The 22,739-nt window shown below is 37.9% G+C and overlaps 1 protein-coding gene across 5 annotated transcripts in view; it reads left to right on the top strand.

Moving 5' to 3' along the window:
- Positions 1 to 22,296, top strand: part of FMN1 (formin 1) — a 430,195-nt gene extending 407,899 nt beyond the window's left edge. For all 5 annotated transcript variants that reach the window (XM_043548088.1, XM_043548089.1, XM_007069366.4 and 2 more), the window contains 2 exons: positions 8,847 to 8,931; positions 11,347 to 22,296. In XM_043548088.1, coding sequence (XP_043404023.1) covers positions 8,847 to 8,931; positions 11,347 to 11,391 — 130 coding nt within the window. In that variant the 3' untranslated portion in view covers positions 11,392 to 22,296. The remainder of the gene's footprint in view (positions 1 to 8,846; positions 8,932 to 11,346) is intronic.
- The last annotated feature ends 443 nt before the right edge of the window (positions 22,297 to 22,739 follow it).

The following is a 22,739-nucleotide window of genomic DNA, read 5'->3' on the forward strand; positions in this document are numbered from 1 at the left end:
ATGTTGTGATGTGGTCAAAGTGTTGAGTTTTGCATTTTTGCAGCAACATTTTGAATGGATTTAAGGGTGTCAAGATGGCATTTGTGTAGACCAGAAAGGAGGCGATTGCCATAGTCAAGATATAAGGTAATGAGGGCTTGAACCAGAATTTTAGCAGCATGAACAGAGGATGGATCTTAGAGATGTTTTGCAGGAAGAGCTGTCAGAGTGGATATGGTTTAGAGTGAGGGACAAGAGAAAGAGGATGCACAGATTACAGGCCTGAGTGGCAGGGAGGATAGTGTTGGTGTCCCCAGAATATGAGAAAATGGTGTGTGCCTTCCTTGCAAGGTCCTCTGTCAGATTTCCTGTTCCTGAAAGAAAAAATATGTATTCTTTGTTGATCTTCTGCACCTGCTGTTTCCCGGTACATAAAATTGTATTTTCTCCTCTTGGCTACAGAGTGAAGTCTGTGGTGTTGTCATATTTAACCCATATTCAGATGAACCAGCAACAGAGGATGTGGAAGTAACAGCATGCCTTCCAGCAGTAGATCCTTAAAGAAATTAAAAATAGGCTATCTGCATCAGCAATTTTAGGATTGGAGACAAACTTCATCGGCCTAGACAGACAAATACTTTTTGACTATATTCTTTTATTGGTTTCATAAAATATAGTATGGACATATTTAAAATTCAGCTTACAGTATATAAAATCTAGATAAATGTTGCAAATATGTCAATTTTCATTACATAAAAACCCATGATATACTGTGAAATGGTCGGTTTTGTAAAATTTAACCAGGTGTAATATACTGTCTAACCCAGTGGTTCTTAACCTGGGGTGCACACATCCCCTGTGGGTGCGAGATGCCCTTTATGGGGGTGCGAGACATGCCAGATTTTTTTAGAAGGTAAATCATTGAAAACACAAATTAAGCACAGGCATGTAAGTACAACTACTTTGTTTCATCAAACCTATGTATTTATTAACATTATACATTTTTAACGATTACTGTAATATACAAACAAAAAAATATATCTAGGTTTAAAGAACTGACCTACTTCAACGATTTTTGATAAGGGGTGCAAGAACATATTTTGAGAACCAAAGGAGTGCAGGCTGCAGTAAAAGTTAAGAATTCTAACCTGTACATTACTTTAAATGTGTGCACTAAATTTTATGAACTTTTGAACAGGAATAGTGTCATCTACTGACTAGTAGCAGCGGTGGAAAGAAGGGAATGCACAGTCCTGTTAATTCACAGTAAGAGTTGTGGAGGGGGAGCAGTGGATTCTGCTCAGAAATTCATGAAGTCCTGAAAGACTGTGGCTATGCCTTGCTCCCCACCCCACCCCCACCCCGCCCGCTCAACCCTTGAATGCCAGCAGAGCCCTGACAACATGGAGCAGGTGTAGAGAGAATTGCATGGGCTCAAGAAAGAGGAAAACATGCTGTGTTTGCTTCTATCGTATCTTTGGGTTTTAGAGTCACAGAGGGGAGCATAGGGGTGAATGGTGATAATAGCAACCTTTATCCTCCCAGCCCTTGTTTGCTCCTGTGGAGATGGAAGTTGTTTTTGTGAGCTTATGGAAAAAACATTTTAAATATGTAAAATACTATGTTTAGTTTTATGTCTGTATTCCCTACAATTACTGAATAACAAATTATGTTTTTAATGAAAAATAATGGCCAAATTTTATAGCAGTGGCCTCTGATTTTGGTGCCTCAATTATTTGGGCACCTTGGTCTGATTTTCAGAGACGCTGAACACCCAGAACTCCCAACTAAGAGCGCAGATGTGACTTTATTTCACATTACTTGGGGTAACTCAAAAGAGTTTCAGGTAAAATAATGGAATCATGATTTATCGGTTTAAAAATACGTAGCTCCATTTTTGTCACTTTCATCAGTTTTGTTTTTCAAAGTAATGTGCCAGAGTTTAAAGGATCGTTTAATATTAGTTTTATATGTATATTATATTTATGTATGTTATTAAATATAATATACATTTATAAATATATTATTCCTCCTGTATTCATTAGGATAATTTGATTTCTCTTGCTCAGAGATGACTGATGATAGTTCTTCCTTCGAACAGATTCACATTACAGCTGGTCAGATTTTGTGATTTTAACCAACTTGCATTCCTTAAAGTTTCCTCTTTTCTTAAAACACACAGAAGTATGTTTAATGTCTAGACATGAGCTGTGTCATTCATTGATTAATTCTGCCCAAACATATAATATGTAAGAAAAGATATTAAACCTTTCATCATGAAATGTGGTTTTCACAATTCAGTGTTCCAATGTGAAGCCCCAACAAAAACAAATCTTTTGCTGTGGTTTCCACATAGTACTGATTTTTGACTTGCAGATATATGCTTGTGATTGGGTGAATAATAGACTATATGGGCTTCCTGTTAGAATGGCAAAAATAGGACAGGATAAAAAATAAACAGCCGGTTAGTGGAAGAAGCACATTAAGATTAGTTTCACCATGGTTGCTGATCTAAACAGACAGATCTGCTTGGCCTGATGGTGTGTTCTTAAATTACAGGTGCAGTTGTCGTAGAATGGTCTGGTATGCTGTAGAAGGGGGGGCAGTTCTACTTCCTGTGAAAGTACTGAAAGGACTGCAGTGAGAGCTGGAGAGGAAGGGAAAATACTGAAAGAGATAAACAGTGAAAAACTCTCATAACTCAGTCCTCTGTGAAGAAGCTCAACTTTCAGACTATTTTACAATTATTAATGCTTAGTCTTCTGTCCCCCTTGGGTATGTCCACACTGCAATGTAAGACCAGGGGTAGAAGAACTCAAGTTAACAGCGTCTGAGATGGTTAATGTGGGGCTTGAGCATCTATACTCATTTATAACCCCAGGTTAGGAATTACTGAATCTTGGGTCCCAAACTGGGGCTTAATGGTCTGCACTGCATCATATAGGCCCAAGTCCAACCACCCATGTCCCAAACTGCTAGTGCCTTCCCAAAACATGGGCCGGTCTAGTCCTCTGTTCATGGTGCAGTATGGGAAGACTTGACTGCCCACCAAACTTGACTGTCCAGAGGACAACAAAGGTAGGCCCATGTCATTGTGGGATTCTCTTGGTGGACTCACAGAGCACAAGTCCAGTAGGACTGTGTCTACACTGCAAATCAACAGGGCTTGAACTCTGGGTCCAGTTTGACTCAGGGTCAGACCTTCCACCTCTGTGCATCCTGGGACCTTGTGGCCGAACCCTGGGTTAGCACAATTTGTAGATGAAGGAGGGGGAGGTTAGACTTGAGCCTGTGTTCAAACCTCTGGCTTGCATTGCAGTGTAGACATATCCCTTGAGACACACAGTCCCCAGACTGTTTATGAAAGGTAAATTATCACTTTTATTGACATGTCATAACAGCAAGAACCCACCCGCAAATCAGAAATACTAAACAAGAAATGCCGCATCCAATTTAACAAAAATGTACAGTGCTGCCCTTGCAAGGTAGCCAAACCTCTCTCTCTTTTTTGTTGGGGACTTCCTGCTTGGGACGGATTGGCAGAGCAATACCCCTACATTGCCTCACACGGTGTTAACAGAGAGGTGCCGCTGTGTCCATCAGCAGGGCACCTCTTATGGTGTCTCACTCTCCATCACGGCTTCTCCACCATCTCTGCTGTCTGTGGGCACCCGCGTCGCTCCTGGACCACGGCATCCTCTTCAGGGCACAGCCCTCTGGCTGTGCCTCAGCTCCATTGTCTCCTGCCTTCTGGGGGGAACCAGCAGTCATTCACCTGGCCTCTCGCCACAGTGGCAAATTGCAGCCCCTAGTGCCCCTCGCTCAGGGGAAAACGGCCTGCCCACTTCCTTCGGCAGCCAGTGGAGCAAAGGTGGGGGCCTAGGCCTGCCTCTTGGCCCCAACCCAGGGACCCTATAGCTGGCAGCTGCTCACTGCCTCTCCTTCTCCTCTGCCACTACCTGCTGTTCTTGGGTCACTTCCCCATAGCCCCAGCACCTACTCAGCCCCTGTATCAAGGCCACAGTCTGGGAGCCAGCCAGACTGGAGCTCCACTTGCTCCCCTGACCCTGCCCAGCACTGCTCTGTCCCAGGTACTTCTCTCTACAGGCAGCCAGTCCTTCCCCCTCAAGCTGCAGGGAGAGACGCAGCTCATCTCTGCCCTGCAGCCTTTCTTATACTGCCCAGCCTGGCCCTGATTGGCTGCTTCTAAGCCTTCCTCTGATTGGCTGGGTTCTGCGCCGCCACTCTAAGTGCTGCTATTAACCCTTTGGCAGCCAGTGAGGGGCAGTTGCCCCATCACACCCCATTATCACATCTACCTGGTTATTTTAGTTCATTCATGATTTTCCTACTGCTTAGGAAGTTCTTTGGCTGTCAGATCCTGCCCTGCCCCCATCTCCAGGTTGATGACTCATTTAACACGACAAACAAGTGAGCTCAAATAACAAGACAAAGTGGGCACCTATTCATTTTATTTATTTATTTGGTAAGCCGCACAACCTGTTCATTCTCCAGTGACTCTCAAGCAGGCTGAGACCCTTATATTATTAGTCTTGTCAAACCACATTAGTAATGTTTTCTAGAAGTCCTCTTCAGCTGTTTTTCTGGCCATCCTATTGAACAAAAGGGTTATAGACTGCTCCCCTACTCTCAGGAATACCTTTTCCTTTCACCTGATCTCTGTAAAGTGTACAATATTAAACTGACCATCTTCATTAATACTTAATATCACTGCAGTTACTGTCCAACAAGTAAAAAGGGATATTTAGTGGGATTTATTTGTTTAACTTCCAGTTTGACGTTCTGTAGCCTGACTTTTGTTTTATTGTAAATTGAGAACAAGTAATTGACAAACAGTTAAAATAAGCAAGGAAGTTTATACTTTTATAGCAAGGAGTACAGCAATTTAAGTCTATATAAATTCTCATAAACTGCATTTAACTTCTTAAAGGACTTGCTTTATGACACATTAAATAGTTTATTTTAAGGTGATTAAAAATAATAGTATGTGGTATGATATCCCTGCAAATAGGTTATTTACATAGTATCTCCACTTAAGACAATGACAGACAATAATTAAAGTTTATTCCTGTCTATGCAAATGAACTTTATCTCTAGTTTTACTTTTTGTGTATCATACTAATCTCTGAGCCAAATCACACAAGCCATGTACTTCACTTACTACTTATTTGTAGCATTTTAGCTGGAAAGAATTTCAGATACTATTTCATGATCATTACATTCATTATACAAGTGGCAACAACATTTCTGTTTACACCAAGTGAAGAGGGCAGAAAATGGACACAATAAGCCGAGAAAGGGTGGTGCTGCATATTTTATTTATAACATCCGTGCAGCTGTAAGCATAACTGGCTAATTAAGCTTGCCTAGTAATCAGTCTGACTTGTGCTTATAGCCATGTATTATGTGTGTGTTTATTTGGGTATTCTATTAAAAAAAAAAAAAAAAGGGTGGTTCCCATGGTACACACATGCTACTTTAGAGGTTCAGACAGCTCCAAAGTATATTGTAAATATTGGTAATTTTTTCTGGAAAGCTACCAGAACTTTAAATAGGCAAAGGTGTTTTCCCATTTTCAGATTTATTTTATTTTTTAAAAAGTGGAATATACAAGTGGGATGAGGGATTAGACAATAGCTGCCTTCAGCTAACTCTCTTTTGCATTGTTAGTTTTCACTTCATTTTATTTTAGCCAATTCTAGGCTAGTATTTCAACACACTAGTAGCAGTATCATTTCCAAGAGTAGGTGGGGGCTGCTATTATTTATAAAGCCTCTTCACAGTGTGGTTACTTTACTGACCTAATTACTGAACTAACCACTTTCTTATAACTAGGGCAACTCAATTTAAAAAATAATGAATAGTTAAGTCTGTCTTAAATTTTTTCTTGTGGTGCTGAGACTCCATGCTAATCCTTACCTGTCACACATTCACAAACCTATAGTGCACACCAGCAGGATCTACACAGACCAATGAATGCACAACACATTAGTGTGCTTTAGAAATCATGGCCCCATAGTGCATATTACAGCACCATGTGGACAAGCCCTTTGTTTCATAAAAGTGATATGGTAAGCAACATATTATTCTGTTTCAACTAGACAAGCTTTTCAGTTCTGCACTAATATCAGACAGGTAAGCATTAGCAGGTATAGTAGAACCTCCTTTACAAAAACCTTCGGGAGTAGAGGCTGTTTGTAACTCTGAAATGTTCATAACTCAGAACAAAACGTTATGGTTGTTCTTTCAAAAGTTTACAACTGAACGTTGACATAATACAGCTTTGAAACTTCACTATGCAGAAGAAAAATGCTGCTTTTAACCATCTTAATTTAATTGAAACAAGCACAGAAACAGTTTCCTTCCATTGTCAAGCCTTTTTTTTTTATGTTCATTTTTTTAGTAGTTTACATTTAGCACAGTTCTGCACTGTATTTGCTTAGTGTGTGTGTGTGTCTCCTTGCTGCTGTCTGATTGTGTACTTTCTGTTCCAGATGAGGTGTGTGGTTGACCTGTCAGTTAGTAACCCTGGTGTTCATAACTCTGAGGTTCTACTGTAGTCTCAGCACCATAAGTACATCATTTAAGATGACCTTACTTATTCATGATTTTTTATCTTGAGTTTATCATCTCCAAGATTCTCTGTGGTTAAGATGTTCGCTCAGTTTATTTTGTAGTTGTTTGGAAAAAGCCCATAGTGCCAGTACAACAACCATAACTGCAGGGAGGGAGAGAAATTTAGGACTTACCTAAATAGGTGGTCCAAAATGAGGGCGTTCGTAGAATCCTGAACATCCCAGTTTGGTCCTACTGAATTTAAACATAGTAACTGCCTTTAAAAACTGAGGGGCACTTCTTTGCCATTATAACCTTTTCAGTTATGAGGTGTATACTCTCCAATGACTAGCAGTCATCTTGTCATTAAAAAGCAAACCTCATTTGCGATCTGAGAGTTGTGAAGAGGTGACCTAGGGAGCATGTTAAAAGTTCAATAACTTGTAGACATCCGGACACGCTAATAAAATAAGTATTATAGTTTATAAGAACAAAAGGTATCACTAAAACTGTAAACAAACTTGATATTGTGTAAACCAAACCTCATATCAGTCTAACTTAAGGTGTTTCTATAGCATCTATCAACACAGAATGTAAGTGGTGTTGGAAGTAAGGCTTCTTAAAAGTAACTTCACTGTTCCCTCATGCTCTTAGGCATTCGCAAGGAAAAAAAGAAGTTCCAAATGCTAACAACTGTCCAACAGAAGCTTCCAAAATACATAGTTCAAACAAGGAATGTTATGTTTTAAAAATGAATTAGACACTGATAAACACTGCAACATATTTATTAATATATTTTAATAAAAATGTTAGGAATCCCAACTGCTGCTGGAGGAATGCGCTACACAGTGGTACAAGAGGGAAGGAAGTCCATGTCAGTAATTGCAGAACTAATCCACATTACTTCTTGCTTTACATGGAAAATTCTTCCAAAATTTAGTGTGTCAAAGCCAGTTTGAACTGGTTTTGGTATTTTAAATACTTTATTGGCTGGGCATAGAAACAGGAAAAATTAAGTAAAAGGAGAAGGTAAAATTGGACAGTATGACAGTGCCAAGAACTCTAAAGTTTATAAGAAAAAACTGTTTCGGTGTATGGTAGTAGAAATTGGGTTGTCTTTTTGTAATCAAAATGTACTTGCAATTTCCTTTCCTCTTGGACTTTCCAGACTAAAGTATAAACCAAGTGTCTACACCCTCCGAGCGTTAGTGATATGGAAAGTTGGAAGGGTACAATCTCTGGGATGGGGTGTAGGGGAGGTTAATAGAAAAAAGTGCAGTTTTGTGTAGAGAAAACTGTCTGATTTCACAGGATAACATTAAATTTCAGATTTCATAAGCACATGTTTTAATGGCCAGTATCAGACAAATCGTGCTTGAGGGGGAAAAAAATCCTTCGTGATCTCTTTTTCCTAAAGTCCCTGTGTGTTCTTTTCCCTTCTCCCTCTGCTGCTCTCAGCAGACTGGCTTGCAACCTTTGTCTGATATCAGACCAGCAGGCTCTAGCCAAGACCCTCTCCTCACTTGCCTTCTGCACTCCCTTCTCTACTTCAGTGAGATTGATCACTTGATATCATTTAAGACTTTTCCCTGTGTATGTTCAGTAAGGAAAAACCTAGCAGGCCATTTTAATTTCATTTTTTTCCTACAGAGGTTTCATGTTTATCACAGCAAAAAGTAAGTTTAATATTTTCTGTGACAGCTCTGAAAATAATAGTTATGAGAAGACAGATTAATTTAAAATCCACTTAAGAGGTACCAAAATGTACACAAATGATCAGCCAGCTAGTGTGTGTTTTGCTTTTAGAATAGGGGTATCCTCTTGCCTGTGTGTTATAACTGCTCTGTGGTGTGGGGAGGAGTTCTGTAAAACCTGGCTCCTTCTAAGAGAACCACATGGATGAATCCCCCACCCACACAATGCGCCACTGATATCGGTGGGGCTCCACGTGAGTGTGGGGGCTTGCCCGTGTGCATTGCATAGCAGGATCAGGGCCTAAGTCCTTCCATTTTTTATTTTCCTCTCTGGTTGAGAATTCATTTACATCTGCTGCTATAATATTTTAGTAGGTGCAACTGAACAAATTTTAGTTAATAACACTGGCTCATTATTTAGACTAGATGTTGCTGTTCGTCTTTGCCTTGTGTTCCTTTAGTCCCATCATTCACTGAACAATGCTCTTAAAGAAACCAGAGATGGTGGTTGATGCATGTGTAAGTATACCAGTCAGATGTAAAACAGTTTTGTTTTCTTGTGTCTAATAGTATATGTTGTGGTGTATTTTGTTTCAGACTGAAAGAGGCTCAGCAATTCGTAAGCAAGTTAACTGAAGAGAAAAAGGTTGAAACAAAGAAAATCAATCCCATGGCTAGTCTGGTATGATATATTCTTCAGCCATAACCCACTGAGAAACTGTGCTTTGCATTTCTCGTCGAAGTGTCGCTAGTAGCATGCATGTTTAATCAGTGGGAAAGCAGCAAACTGATAATTGGTCCAGGGGGAAAATCTTTAAGGTCTCGCCTACGGTGGTGTAACAACTGAGTTTAGAAATGGGGTTTAAACCTTATTTAAAGCCTCTTGTGGCCAACTCTGGCTGTAACATGGTTTGAACAGCAAAGTATGGAAGAAGCCACTATTCTTGTCTCTTTCTCACAAGTCTCTGTGCCTTTTTCCCTGCCACCCTTTAGAATGCTCTATCCAGACCTATTCAAAAAGCCCCCTTCTTGTCTTGATTCAAACCTCTCCTAAAGACTCTCTTCTGACATCTCCCCTTGTTAAGTGAGGGGGGAATTTTTTTAAAAATTAACAGCCCAACATCATATCATTTACCCTTGTCCTTTCTGGCCACTTCTTTGTTTATGAGCCTTATTTTTTGTTGTACCTTGTCAAATTTAAACTGTGTTGTCTTTGGGCAGGAACTGAGCGTTATCTGTTTTTTGTGAGGCACTTAGGCTTGAGCAAAATTATCTTAATATGCATAGGCCTAAAGCATACTGGCCAGCGAAACCACGGCTAAGAATCATGTTTGGCCACAATAACCATGCTTAAGAATAGTTTTTAAACTGTGTTGTTACATAGGTCTAAAACTGATCAAGAATATGGGATGTAGTAAATAGGATGAAATTCAATAAGGATAAATGCAAAGTACTCCACTTGGGAAGGAACAATCAGTTGCACACATACAAAACGGGAAATGACTGCCTAGGAAGGAGTACTGCGGAAAGGGATCTGGCGGTCATAGTGGATCGCAAGCTAAATATGAGTCAACAGTATAACACAGTTGCAAAAAAATCAAACATCATTCTGGGATGTATTAGCAGGAGTGTTATAAGCAAGACATGAGAAGGAATTCTTCCACTCTACTCCGTGCTGATTAGGCTTTAATTGTGTCCAGTTCTGGGCACCACACTTCATGAAGGATGTGGACAAATTGGAGAAAGTCCAGAGAAGAGCAACAAAAATGATTAAAGGTCTAGAAAACATGACCGATGAGGGAAGATTGAAAAATTTGGGTTTGTTTAGTCTGGAGAAGAGAAAACTGAGGGGGGACATGATAACAGTTTTCAGGTACATTAAAGGTTGTTGTAAGGAGGAAGGAGAAAAATTATTCTCCTTAACCTTTGAGGATAAGACAATAAACAATGGCTTTAAATTGCAGCAAGGGCACTTTAAGTTGGACATTAGGAAAAACTTCCTAACTGTCAGGATGATTAAGCACTGGAATAAATTGCCTAGGGAGGTTGGAGATTTTAAGAGCAGGTTAGACAAACAGCTGTCAGGGATGGTCTAGATCAGGGGTGGGCAAACTTTTTGGCTTAAGGACCACATCTGGATATAGAAATTGTATGGCGGGCCATGAACGCTCACAAAATTGGGGTTGGGGTTGAGGGCTCTGGCTAGGGTGGGGGCTCTGGGTGGGGCCAGAAATGAGGAGTTCAGGGTGTGGGAGGGGGCTTTGGGCTGGGGCGTGGGGGGCATGGTGGGGGGCGAACAATATATAATAATTCTCTTCTCCAAAATCTGATTAGCATTTTTGGTACGTTTCCACTCTAATAATTTTGGACACATGGAAGTAAGTGGAATATTGTCATAAACTGCACTGAGATTTTTGTTTTGTTTTTTTAAAGAGAGAACATTCAAACATTTTAGTTGACCTGTTAACTGTGTACTTCTACCTTTTCAAGATCAGAGCAACAGCAGCAACAATTGCTTTTAACTTGTTCTGCTTCAAGAAATTTCACTTCATTTCTCAGGAGATGCTTCCTTACTTCCAATTCTCAAAAAACCCTCCTGTCAATCAATGTAGCAATGCCCATGCAGCTGAGCAAATTAAGCTTTTTTTTCCTACTGCCCACAATGGGCTTCTATGAGGGTCAGCTTTGAAAGCAGAATGGAAGAAGCTATTAAAATCATACATTTGGTATGCACTATTTTGAAATGTTTCCAACTTTCTGCAGCAGCATTGATCTTTGCAAAATGTCTTGTTTGTATTTAAAGTGACTGACTCCTTAAAGACATATAGAACTAGTTAATTTCATAGACAAGCAAGTATGGGGTCTGATAGTTGAGCATCGTGTGTTGAAAGAAATGACAAACTACAGCATAGTTTAGAGATTTATGGTACGGCACTCCAGGAGTTAATTTTCTGGAGGAAAAAAAGGCTCCAGTTTACTATGACTGGTTTGCTACTCCTCAGTTCAGTGTTCTAGACCACATGCTTGTTGCAATTTGAGAACAGATGGAAAATTAAAGACAAGAATGATAATAAAGCTCTTTTTTCCTGAACAACAGAAAGAAAAACTACGTCAGAAGGAAGCCAGTGTGACCACTAACTGAAAGAAGATCCATGAAAATAATGACAGTGTGACTTAATACCTTGCATGATGCTTTACTATGCCCGTTCCCCAGGGAGCACCTTATGTTAATGTTATGGAGTTCTGCTTTTCTCATCTCTTTCTGAGACAATCCACTAAAGACTTTCCAATCCCTTATAAAGAGTTTGCTCATTCAGTAGAGGAAGCACTAAGAAGCTGTTTACAGGGGAATTTATGAAGGGTTTTATATAACTCTTCCTTACCTGGCTTAAAATGCAATTCTTTTCTAAATGGTTATTTGAAGTACTCTATGCATAGTGCACTAATGCGGAAAACATAAAATCAGGATTTTGGATGTTGAATTAAGTAATAGTTAACAACCTCTATATTGCTTACTTTAGCTTCATGTAGATTACCACAGAGGTACTGTTCAACTCATGAGAAGCTATTCTATCATAAGAGTTTAGACCTCACTATTAACTGAGGGCAACATTGATTCTAAATCATGTTTGATAGTCTAAATAAGTATTAAATTCATTTTGTTAAAACTAATGCAAGTTTATTATAATTAATGTATTCTGTATTTTATTACAATTATTTTTATAGAAAACTCAGTCTATGCCATATGCATTGAAATAGGAATAATATTTTGCACATGTGGAGAGAGAAATAGCTTCAGATTCTGTTGTCTTATAATATGTAGATGATATAACTGGCAAATTATTTTTATGGTTTTGACTTGATGTTTCTTACATGTTCTTCATGTTGCCTGATTCAAAAAGACAAAGGACAGAAGCATTTTTATTTCAAATTATCGATGCCATAAGATAATTATTTGTCATCATTCATCTAACTGTAGTGCATAACACATCTCCATAAAGTCATATATTTACTGCTAAATTTCTGGCTTTAAATTATATTGAAGCACATATTCTTTAAAAATAAGCACCTCACTATAAAACATATTACACAGCCTTCTCTTGTCTCCCCATATATTTATATCTGTATGTATAAGACAAATATGTACTCTACTGTGTTAGCATTTGAGGAGGAAGTAAGAGAATCTTGCTATCATCTTGTCATAATATAACCACTCTTTGTGAAGTATCGTTTAGGGCCTGAACCCATGAACTGCTGAGTGCCCTGAGCTCCACTGGTATTTTCAGGCACTCATTACATCACAGGATCAGGTTCGTAGAAAGAGAGATCCTTGCAGCAGACAAAGTTTCAAGGTAGAATAAAAATAGTGAATATTAAAAATAAATAGAACTTTTGTTTTAGACCAGCAATAGACTGCAACTAAACACGCAGCTGGGTAGGGATCTTATAAAGAAAACTTTCCACAATTACTAAATCGTAAAAACCTTCTGACTGCTAGGGTCATTACAATATATGACCAATACAAATGAAATAATGATAAAGCAAAAAGTATAGGACATACAGTAAGGAAAATATTAATCCCTTGGCATGGTAGTTGAAAAGAATATACATGAAAGAAATATATTGGGTTATCTACATAGCAAATGAGATGCAATAACAATAGGTATGAAGCAAGATTGATAAGGTGGTTGTATATTTATTAAAGAAAACAATAGTTGTATCACCCCTATTTATGTTTCTCATTTGGAGAGTTCTGAACAAATAGAGTTAAGGGAGGTAAGATAGCCTTATATATTTTGGAATTTGTAGCTGCTGTTGATAGACTTAATATGTGTAAATATGCTACCAATGAAAACAAATTGAATATGGATGAATGGAGGTAAATAGATTCATGGGGAGGAGGTGTTCCCCCAGTTAGCGTGGAAATTTGCAAGAACATTCGAGCGCTAGCAATATGGTGGTACTATTTTTCCAATGGAAGGAAAGCAAATTCCAAAGATCAAAATTTTCTGTCTTCCATCAAACCAAACACAAACATAAGTGAAATGCATCTACTTTGGCAATCAGCATTAATGATATACAATATAAGCGATATACAACATAAGCAATAGTGCTCATACAAGCCAAAGATTAGAGAACAGCAGTAGGCAAGACGATTTTCATGAGTCTCTAAGCAAACTACTGTACTGAATATTGTTCTGTACCTGTCAAAAAATTCTGGAATATTGTAATTAGAGCTAGATGGGAATTTTCTGACAAAACATTTTTCATCAAAAAATACAAATTAATCAAAACAGAAAATCTTCTTGGGAAAAGATTGCTTTCAACATATCTCCTGGTGTGAAAAATTGTCAAAATTTCCCATTTCAACATTTTTTAAATGAAATGTTTAAATTTGGGGTTCAAAATGACTTTTTGTTTAGAAATAGTGGTTAATTTATACTTTAAAAACATTAAGTCAAAATTGAAACTAAATGTTTTAAACTTATATAAATGAAACCTTTCAATTGGTGCCATCTGAATTTTTTTCTAATTCTTGGTTCATGAAATTTTTTGAGATTTTTGACATTTTGTCCCAATTTAGGGAGAATTTTTTTTTTCAAAATTTCAGAATTTCTCACAATGGGAAAACCAGTTCAGTTTTCCACCCAGTTCTAATTGTAATTATTTTTTTTCCCCTGAAGAGGGCGATTATGTTTCAAACTTCCACCCTTTTATTACTAGCGGGATTACTACTAGATTAAATGGAAAAGAACATCTAGTTCATTTGATCCATTCCCCTGCTCAGGATTTAATGACTTTTGTAAGCCTTAGTCTAAGTGAATGGACATGACCAGCTAAACTGCATGCTGGTAGACCGCTGGCCAATATCCACAAGTGGCCAGAGACCTTTAATACTCGTGCCAGTATTATGAAGTTATTCTAGCAGAAAAGTGGCATTGGTGATTAATAGATATTATATTGAGGCTTGGCAGAATTCAGTTTTTATTATTTTGAAGAATAATATTGCTGTTAATTTTAAGTATTATTTAAATTTTTATCATTGCAGGAAATTGGGGGGGGGGTGCAAAGGAATCAGACAATTATTTAAATGAGAGTAAACATTGTATTTCAAACAGTTAAAGCTTTTATAACCATTAAAACACAAATTGTCAACATCAGATGTTGAAGTATACAAAGTAAATATCCTTAAACTCTTTAATAAGTTCTCAAGCAGCATTTTTTCCTACTTTGCCTGTCTGTAAATTTCTATTATTATTGATGAAAATATTTTTGAGGGTTGATGTGTATACGGTGAAATCAACAGTTACTCACATTTACTGATTAAAAATTGAATCCTTTCAAGCCCTCTTACATGTATATGTAAATTATATAATTATGCACTATTTAGGTACTCTAGATTTAACAGAGATCAGCCTGAATCAAAATCTGGGATGTGAATACCCCTGAAGTTTCTGTCTAATAACACAATGACACAGCATAAAGTGCTATGTCAGGGAAGTTGAAGGCACTTCAGATGTATTTTGAGGACAGATTTTTAACCTGAGCTTTCTGATCTGGGGAGGAATAGAAAAGATAGAAAGGAGGAGGAAAGGAAGACGTAGAAAGGAAAGAAAGTCAACAGTTTCTTTTCACCCCCTTGCTATTGCCTGGCCTTTGGAGGTTTGTAAAGAAGACCAGTCTAAAAGGGCCCTATTTTTCAACATTACCAAGGATAAACATATGAGACCTACTGCACATTAGCTTGCTAGGTAAGGTTCTGAATAAATTATAATGCCACTGTAACTGTGAAACACTGTTTCATCCATTAGATTTTGAGAGTGAGGGGAATACCTATATTGCTGTTACCTCTTATTGCTTTCAAAATGAAACAGGTTATTTTGCATATTAGAAATATTTTAACAATATACATTATATAATATTTATGACTTTTCTTATTGATCTGTCCATGAGTGACCTATGGAAGTCTGTCTTTTATATTGTGTGCCTTATTGTGAAAATCCACCTTTATAAGTTTAATGATCTAAGAATATATTTAGCGTGAAATTGGAAGAGGTTTGTGTGGAGAAAAATACTAATAGAATGAGCCTGTGATCCAGTGCATATGGAAATTTAAACAAACTGGAATCAGTGAAATACTCAGATAGCAGAAGGAGAGATAACTAACCACTGTACATTTGAGTCATCTACCAGGTGATGAGTAAAAACGTGTAAAATAAAGAAGTGCAGTTGTTTACACATCATATTTGAAATGAACACCTTGTCAAGCATGGAGTGTTTCATAGAATGTTATTTCAGGAAAATTCCCCTTGGGAATTTTATAAAACACAGGCTTGTTTTCTTTCTGGTTTGTATCACAGAGAACCCCAAGTGTAAAGATTGTACTGTAAATCAGACATTTGGAGTCTATTCTTTCATCCAAGTGCATGGGATTTACACATGTAACCATTGTTATAAATGGAAATTTCCCTTTCACTTTATTATTGTTCCGCATGATTTTAAACAACATGAAACACTGAAAGCTAAATATTCCCCAACCCAAACTTAATAAAGACAAGTGCTGAAATATATAAGCATTGTAACAGAAGGAAAAATACTTTGTATAGACAGGAAAAAACTTCAACATAACTTATGAACCAAAATATTAATAAACATTAAACCTATTTTGTAAGTCTTATCAGCAGTTACAGGGGCTTAGATCACCCTGGAGACATCCTCTTGGAATCTTCAGACACTCTGAGAATTGTTTTCAGTGCTCTCTCTTAAACCTTTCAAGTAGTCCTGGAAGAAACGAAGTTTAGCTTAGGAGTCTAATCTTTCTAAACTATTGAGGATGTCTCAGCTTTTTCAGTCCTACCACCCACTGGATCAGAGGACCAGGTAACCTCTTCAGCCTTATCTACACTAGCATTTTTTGGTGAATCCAGCTAACATTGCACTAGCTTGGGCATTTTTTTATAACAATGTCATCTAGACCTTCTCTGAAGAGGGTTGGATGGCATGGTGGTGAAAATGCCTGAGCCTTCTCCACACAAATGCTCTGACCATTGCCACCTCTCTTGAAGCTGTACCTGATGCAGTGCAAGTGGGAGCTTTCCTCCAAAATACTAAAGATAGACATACCTTTAGCGTGGCTATCAACTCCCCCTCCACACCGCGTGTCACAGCAGCCAAAGAGTATCTCAGTACAATATCAGCTCCAAGCTGAATGTGAAGCCATTAGTCTCCAAATAAAAGATGCTTTTATAGAATGGACATCTATAGATTTCCCTGGAGCTGCTGTCATCCAAGAAGGATGTTGATAAATTGGAGAGGGTTCAGAGAAGAGCCATGAGAATGATTAAAGGATTGGATAATATACCTTATAGTGAGAGACTCAAAGAGCTCAGTCTGTTAGCTCAACAAAGAGAAGGTTAAGGGGTGCCTTGGTTACAGTCTAGAAGTATCTACTTAAGGAATTAATGTTTAATAATGGGCTTGGCAGTCCAGCAGAGAAAGCTTTAACATGATTCAATGGCTGTAAGTTGAAGCTAGACAAATTCAGACTTGGCAATAAGATGTAAATTTTTAACAGTGGGGGGTAATTATTGGAGCAATTTATCAAGGGTTGTGGTGGATTCTTCATCACTGACCATTTTTAAATCAATATCAGCTGTTTTTCTAAAAGATTTGCTGTAGTTATTATTTTGGGGACGTTCTATGACCTGTGTTATACAGGAGGTCAGACTGTGATCACAATGGTCCCTTCTGGCCTTGAAATCTATTAACCTAAATTCAGTAGTACCTCAGTGGAATTCCATCAAAACCAGTGCTTACTGTAGCAGCATATTCTCAATTCTGGAGCTCTCTTGTTTTCAAAAATCAGGAGATTTTCTTTATCTAGTGTAATCTGTAGCTGTGCAGGCTAGGATAGTGGTACCAAAGTAATCAAATCTCATGATTTTTGGTGCTATCTGTAAAGTTTGAAAGAAATGGTTTTTTTTCCTTATGCCATAACATTTCAGCTAGCCAAGTCAATTGATTGGTTTGGGTATTTTTTTGTTTTTCTTCTATTAAAACATTAATATTGGCCACTGCTGGAGGAAGAATATGTGATTAGAGGGACAACTGCTTTTATCAAGAATGGTAACACTGACAGTTTGCTTATTTACTTCAATCTCTCTCCATAATTGATGTTTGTCTTCTCATAGTCAAGCATTTAAAAATTGCCTCTAAGCAGGTTGTGAATAGCTACTGTCCATCTAATTGGCCTAGTTGGTTTCCAACTGAAACATGAGGGGCACCGTTCTGTTGCCCATGTGATTCACATAGCACTTCTTGTCCTGGTTTTCCAATAAACTCATGGCAACTTCTTTTTCTGCTCTAAATGTTTTCCATATCTGATGAATGCCAAGCACAGTGGAAGATTGCAGTTGTCTGTTTGCTCAGTAAGTAATGCCATTCCATTTTGATTAGACCTGCATTTTGCTTCATCACTTAGGCCAATATTTTCAAAAATGGGTGCCTAAAGTTAGGGGATTTTCAACAGTGCCCAAAGTAAGTCACTTAGGTGCTTTTGAAAATCCCATCTTTACATCTGTACTTAGGCACCCATCAAAGCTGAACATTGTAGAAAATCATGCCACTTAGTTCGGAATCTAACAAAGAATATGTTTTTTAAATTCTTGGCTCTGGATGAGTATAGTCCAGTTTTGTTGTGGACCTCACTTTACTTTCTGAGGAATTTGTAAGTGCCTATTAATGGGCTTTGGGTTGGTAGTCTTCTGGCTTCTCTTAGTTATCTTTGTTTTGGAGAAAATTCTGTTTGTTTGCCTATAATTAGAAAGCAAATGAAAAGAATGAGGTGACTTGATTACAGTGCATAAATAGTTTTAGAAAGAGAAAATACCAGAAATTCAAGGGCTCTTTAGCAAAGAAAGACAGAACAAGAACCAATGGCTGGAAGTTAAATTCAAATTAGAAACAAGCCTTAAGTTACTAACAATGAGAGTGGTTATTCACTGGAACAACCTACCAAGGGAAGTGATGGTTTCTCCATCTCTTGATGACTTCAGATAAACACTGGATGCTTTTCTGGAAGATGTGCTTTAATCAAACACTAGTTTTTGGGCTCAATACAGGAGTAAATGGATGAAATTCTACGGCCTGTGTTATACAGGAGGTTAAACTAGATGATCTATTGGTCCCTTCTGACCCTAAAATCTTTGAAACCATTAATGATATTCTTAATCAGTAATTTTAGTCTCTTACATAAAACTCAGTAAGTCAATTGTTTTTCCCTCTTCAGCACATCTATAGTGAAAGATTAGTGTTCAAACTAAATGAATATTTGTCCTGAACACTCTGTTTTTAAGCTATTTCCACACTATGAGCTAGGATTGTGATTCCCCGCTCGCATAGACATAATTTGTCATCCGAGGTAGTAGACTAAAAATAGTAGTGTAACTACGGTAGCATGGGCAGCGACAGCCACAGCCCAGGCTAGTTGCCTCAAATATGTACCCAAGGGGGTCTTGTACCCAAGACAGCTAGCCGGTGCCACTGCTGCCCGTGTTACTGTGGTCACACTACTATTTTCAGCCTGCTAGCTCAGATGAGAGCTAGCACGAGGATATCTGTGTGAGCTGCAAATCACACCCCATAGCTTGTAGTGTAGACATAACTTTAATTTTAAAAATCATTAATAATAGTGATAGTGTTTCATAGAACAACGTAATGCAATAAATTAGTCCACAACATTAACTATAATGGCATTTGTATATTTTAAATGTCTCAATAGATAGAAGATGCACTAAATTGTTTTATTTACCTACAATATAGATGCACAGTTTTAACTTCAGCTTTACAAATGCCTCCATCAAATTTTTTCATTGTATAATAAAACTTGAATTGTAAACTTATTTAATCATTTAAAGGATCTAATTTGATAGCAGGTCAAAACAATAAGACAAAATTAATCGAGCTGGTCAAAAAATTAAACCCTATTTTTGCAATAAGAATTCAAAATTTCATAGCAATATAGGGCTGGAAGGGACCGCAAGAGGTCATCTATTGTCCATCCCACCATACAGAGGCAGGATTAAGTATACCTAGACCATCCCTGAGAGGTGTTTGTCTAACCTGTTCTTAAAAACCTCCAATAAAGTGGATTCTGAGATATTTCTGATTAGATTCTTTTTGTGCCTCTATCACCTCAAATGTATCATCAAAAATCTAATATATGGTAGAATGAAGCCATTTTAGAGGGCCTGATCCTGTAAGCACTTATGCATGTGAGTAGCTTTACTAGTGTAAGTAATCCTGTGGGCCCAGATCATTGCCTCCTTCAGGAAAATCCACGGGAAGGAGTTGTGGGGGAGGATATCTCGGTGCCAATCCACTTGTGGGAGTAGTATTTGAGGGTTCTGACTTACGTTTCATATATATTTTCCATATCTATCCAGGCTTCAGGTGGAGAGAGACTGTGGCATGCTTGAAAAACAAAAAGCTGGAATAATATCATTGCTGACAAAACAATATAAAGCTCAGTGCTTTTCCTGTGCATCATCACTGCAGAAAGTCCAGAAGAGACTGTCTACTACAGTACTGCTAGTTTTGTTTTGTTTTTTTAATTATGAGATTTTCTTGTTTTAAACAGATATGCAAACTATAGCTTGGTGGCTACCAGACTGTCCTCTAAAGAGACCTAATTATCAGACCCAAACATTTTGCTCATAAGCAGCAGATTGGGTACACACTTAAGGGGACACACAACCAGGGGCAGCCATTGCATTTCTGGTGCCCAAACCAGACAGTATCATCCCCAAACAGGGTGAGAAGTGGGGGAGGCTGGAGGCGGGGGATTTAAAAGGCTGTAGGATTGTAGGTTCAGAGAAGTGATGCCAAATGAAGTACATTCTTGCCTTAATGCACTGGTTTTCAATTACATTGATCTGTGAGTAAATGCAAAGGAAAGAGGAGACTCTGAGCTCATGCTCAGAGATGGCGTGAGTAGTGGATGTTTTACAGAGACATGCTAAATGATAAGTAATTTGTTTTTTTGTAGGTGACAGATCAGCCTCCAGGAAACTTGTATCTGTGACTATCCATCCACCCTGTTACCAGTGGGATGCCTCTTTCAAATGCAAATAGCAAACATGCCAGAAGAGTAAATTTAGCTTGATTGAAAGTGTTTGCCAAGTATTTGGGGGCTACCGTTTGTATATCTGTTTAACGCCAGAATACTTCATATCCCCTGAGTGCCATGGCTATGCTGACCTAACCCCTAGTGTAGATGCAGCTAGGTCAATGGAAGAGGGCTTCTGTCAACCTAGCTAATGTTGTTCGAAGAGATGGTGTTCCAACAAGAAATGGAGAAATCTCGTCTGTTGCTATAGATTGTGTCTACGCTACAGGATTATGCCTGCATAGCTACAGCACCATAGCTAGTAGTGTCCCCATAGTATAGAAATGACCTAAATCACTTAGGACACTTCTGAAATTTTTAAGGTGTGTTTTGTTTGGGGGATGTGTTTGGTATAGAACTATTCTCAGATATTTCTTTCCAAACTATAAACCCTATAGCTAGCCATAGTTGTATGTTATAAGAAGCAAAAATAGAGAAGGATTAATTTTGGGAGACGTGGAGGCTGATAGATAGACATCAGGATTTAGCAGGCATATGGTGTGATTCTTAACATTTTATTTACTTCTTTTGAAAAGCAGCTTTCAAAAATCTTTCAAACTAGTACTAGTTCAAAGAGACTTCACTTAAAATTTGCACCTGCTGAGCATGATTGCTGTTGTGTCCCTTCCCATCTCCCACTCCATATCCCCTGCTACATGCTCAAAAAAATATCTAAATACAGACCTCTTGGGCTGTTAGGAATTCGCTGTTAGGAATTCACTCTTAGGCAGATATTTTGTGGTGCAGTTGTGTTGATTTTCCTTTTAGAATGTAGCAGAATGGCACATACTATAGCAGGTTTCAGAGGAGCAGCCGTGTTAGTCTGTATTCGCAAAAAGAACAGGAGGACTTGTGGCACCTTAGAGACTAACCAATTTATTAGAGCATAAGCTTTCGTGAGCTACAGCTCACTTCATCAGATGCATACTGTGGAAAATACAGAAGATGTTTTTATACACACAGACCATAAAAAATGGGTGTTTATCACTATAAAAGGTTTTCTCTCCCCCCACCCCACTCTCCTGCTGGTAATAGCTTATCTAAAGTGATCACTCTCCTTACAATGTGTATGCTAATCAAGGTGGGCCATTTCCAGCACAAATCCAGGTTTTCTCCCCACATACTATAGCAGTATCATTAGTATTAGGGGAGTGCATCTAATATGTTCCACAGACACAGCGGTTATTTTCTTTACCTGTGTCAATATCAGATTTGTTTAATAAAACAACCGCTTTGCCTAGATGCTATCACATATGGCCGCATTAGATGTGTTTGCTGTTTCCACCCTTAGTCCCATAACATTTGCAGCAAAAATCCTGGAACATTCACATTGTGGAGTATTTTTTTCTTTTAAGACTCAAACACTAAAATACATTATAAATATTCAAGAAAAATAAGCTAATGGGATCCAGGTACTCTTTTCCTTTACAATGTGACAATATATATCTCTCTCGTATATCGGAACTTTTCATTTTGTCAAAATACCAAAATATATGCATGAGTTGAATTTGTAAAAAGGAAAAAAAAGAGGAAAAAAAAAGTTGCAACAAAATGAAGTATTTATTTTTTAAGGAAGTGTTAAACAACCATTGTTTGTAAATAATAAAAGACTATATTTTCCTCCTCACTATTACTCTTCACCATATCAAGTGTATTTTTGTATGTAAAATATATTGTTTAGATAGTATAGATTTCTCTATTCAAAGAATTCTGTTGAGATAGTATGTTTTACTAATCCTGATACAGTTAATAATCTAGCTCCCAGTGAATGTATTTAAAAAGATAGAATCTATTTTTTGAGTCCGCAAAGGACTAAAATGTGTGGCTTACAGATGTCTGTTTGCTGAAGGTATTTTAATAAACGTTGGTTTTATTTGTGTCTGGCACAGTTTGCAAGTAATTTTGTGGGTGTCAGTTTTCTTTACTGTTGATATTATTTCTGACAAGACGCCTTTCAAAGCATATAATACTTTGAGCTGTTAAATTAATTTAAATAAACCCACCCATGTTGTACATGAAATAAAAACAACTGAAATGATGTAAATCCGTATTTCTGGAAATGTCTCTCTGCTATCTTCAGACAACTAACCCTCAGGCTCCCCATTCTTTGTAAAAGATCCACACAGATTTGGCTTTGGACTATGACTGAGCTACCATAAGTAGTAGTGGTTAACTGTGCTGGGCCATGGAACAATGATGGAATTTGTACCCTCCATGCTCTTTTAGCAACAACATGATAAAAACGTGAATCCTTTGGCGATTTCAGAGATCTCAGACCTTCAATACTGTCAACCATTAAATCTGGTCTCCGGTTGCTCCTTCAG

This window comes from Chelonia mydas, chromosome 6 (assembly GCF_015237465.2).
Source record: "Chelonia mydas isolate rCheMyd1 chromosome 6, rCheMyd1.pri.v2, whole genome shotgun sequence".
Lineage (NCBI taxonomy): Eukaryota > Metazoa > Chordata > Testudines > Cheloniidae > Chelonia > Chelonia mydas.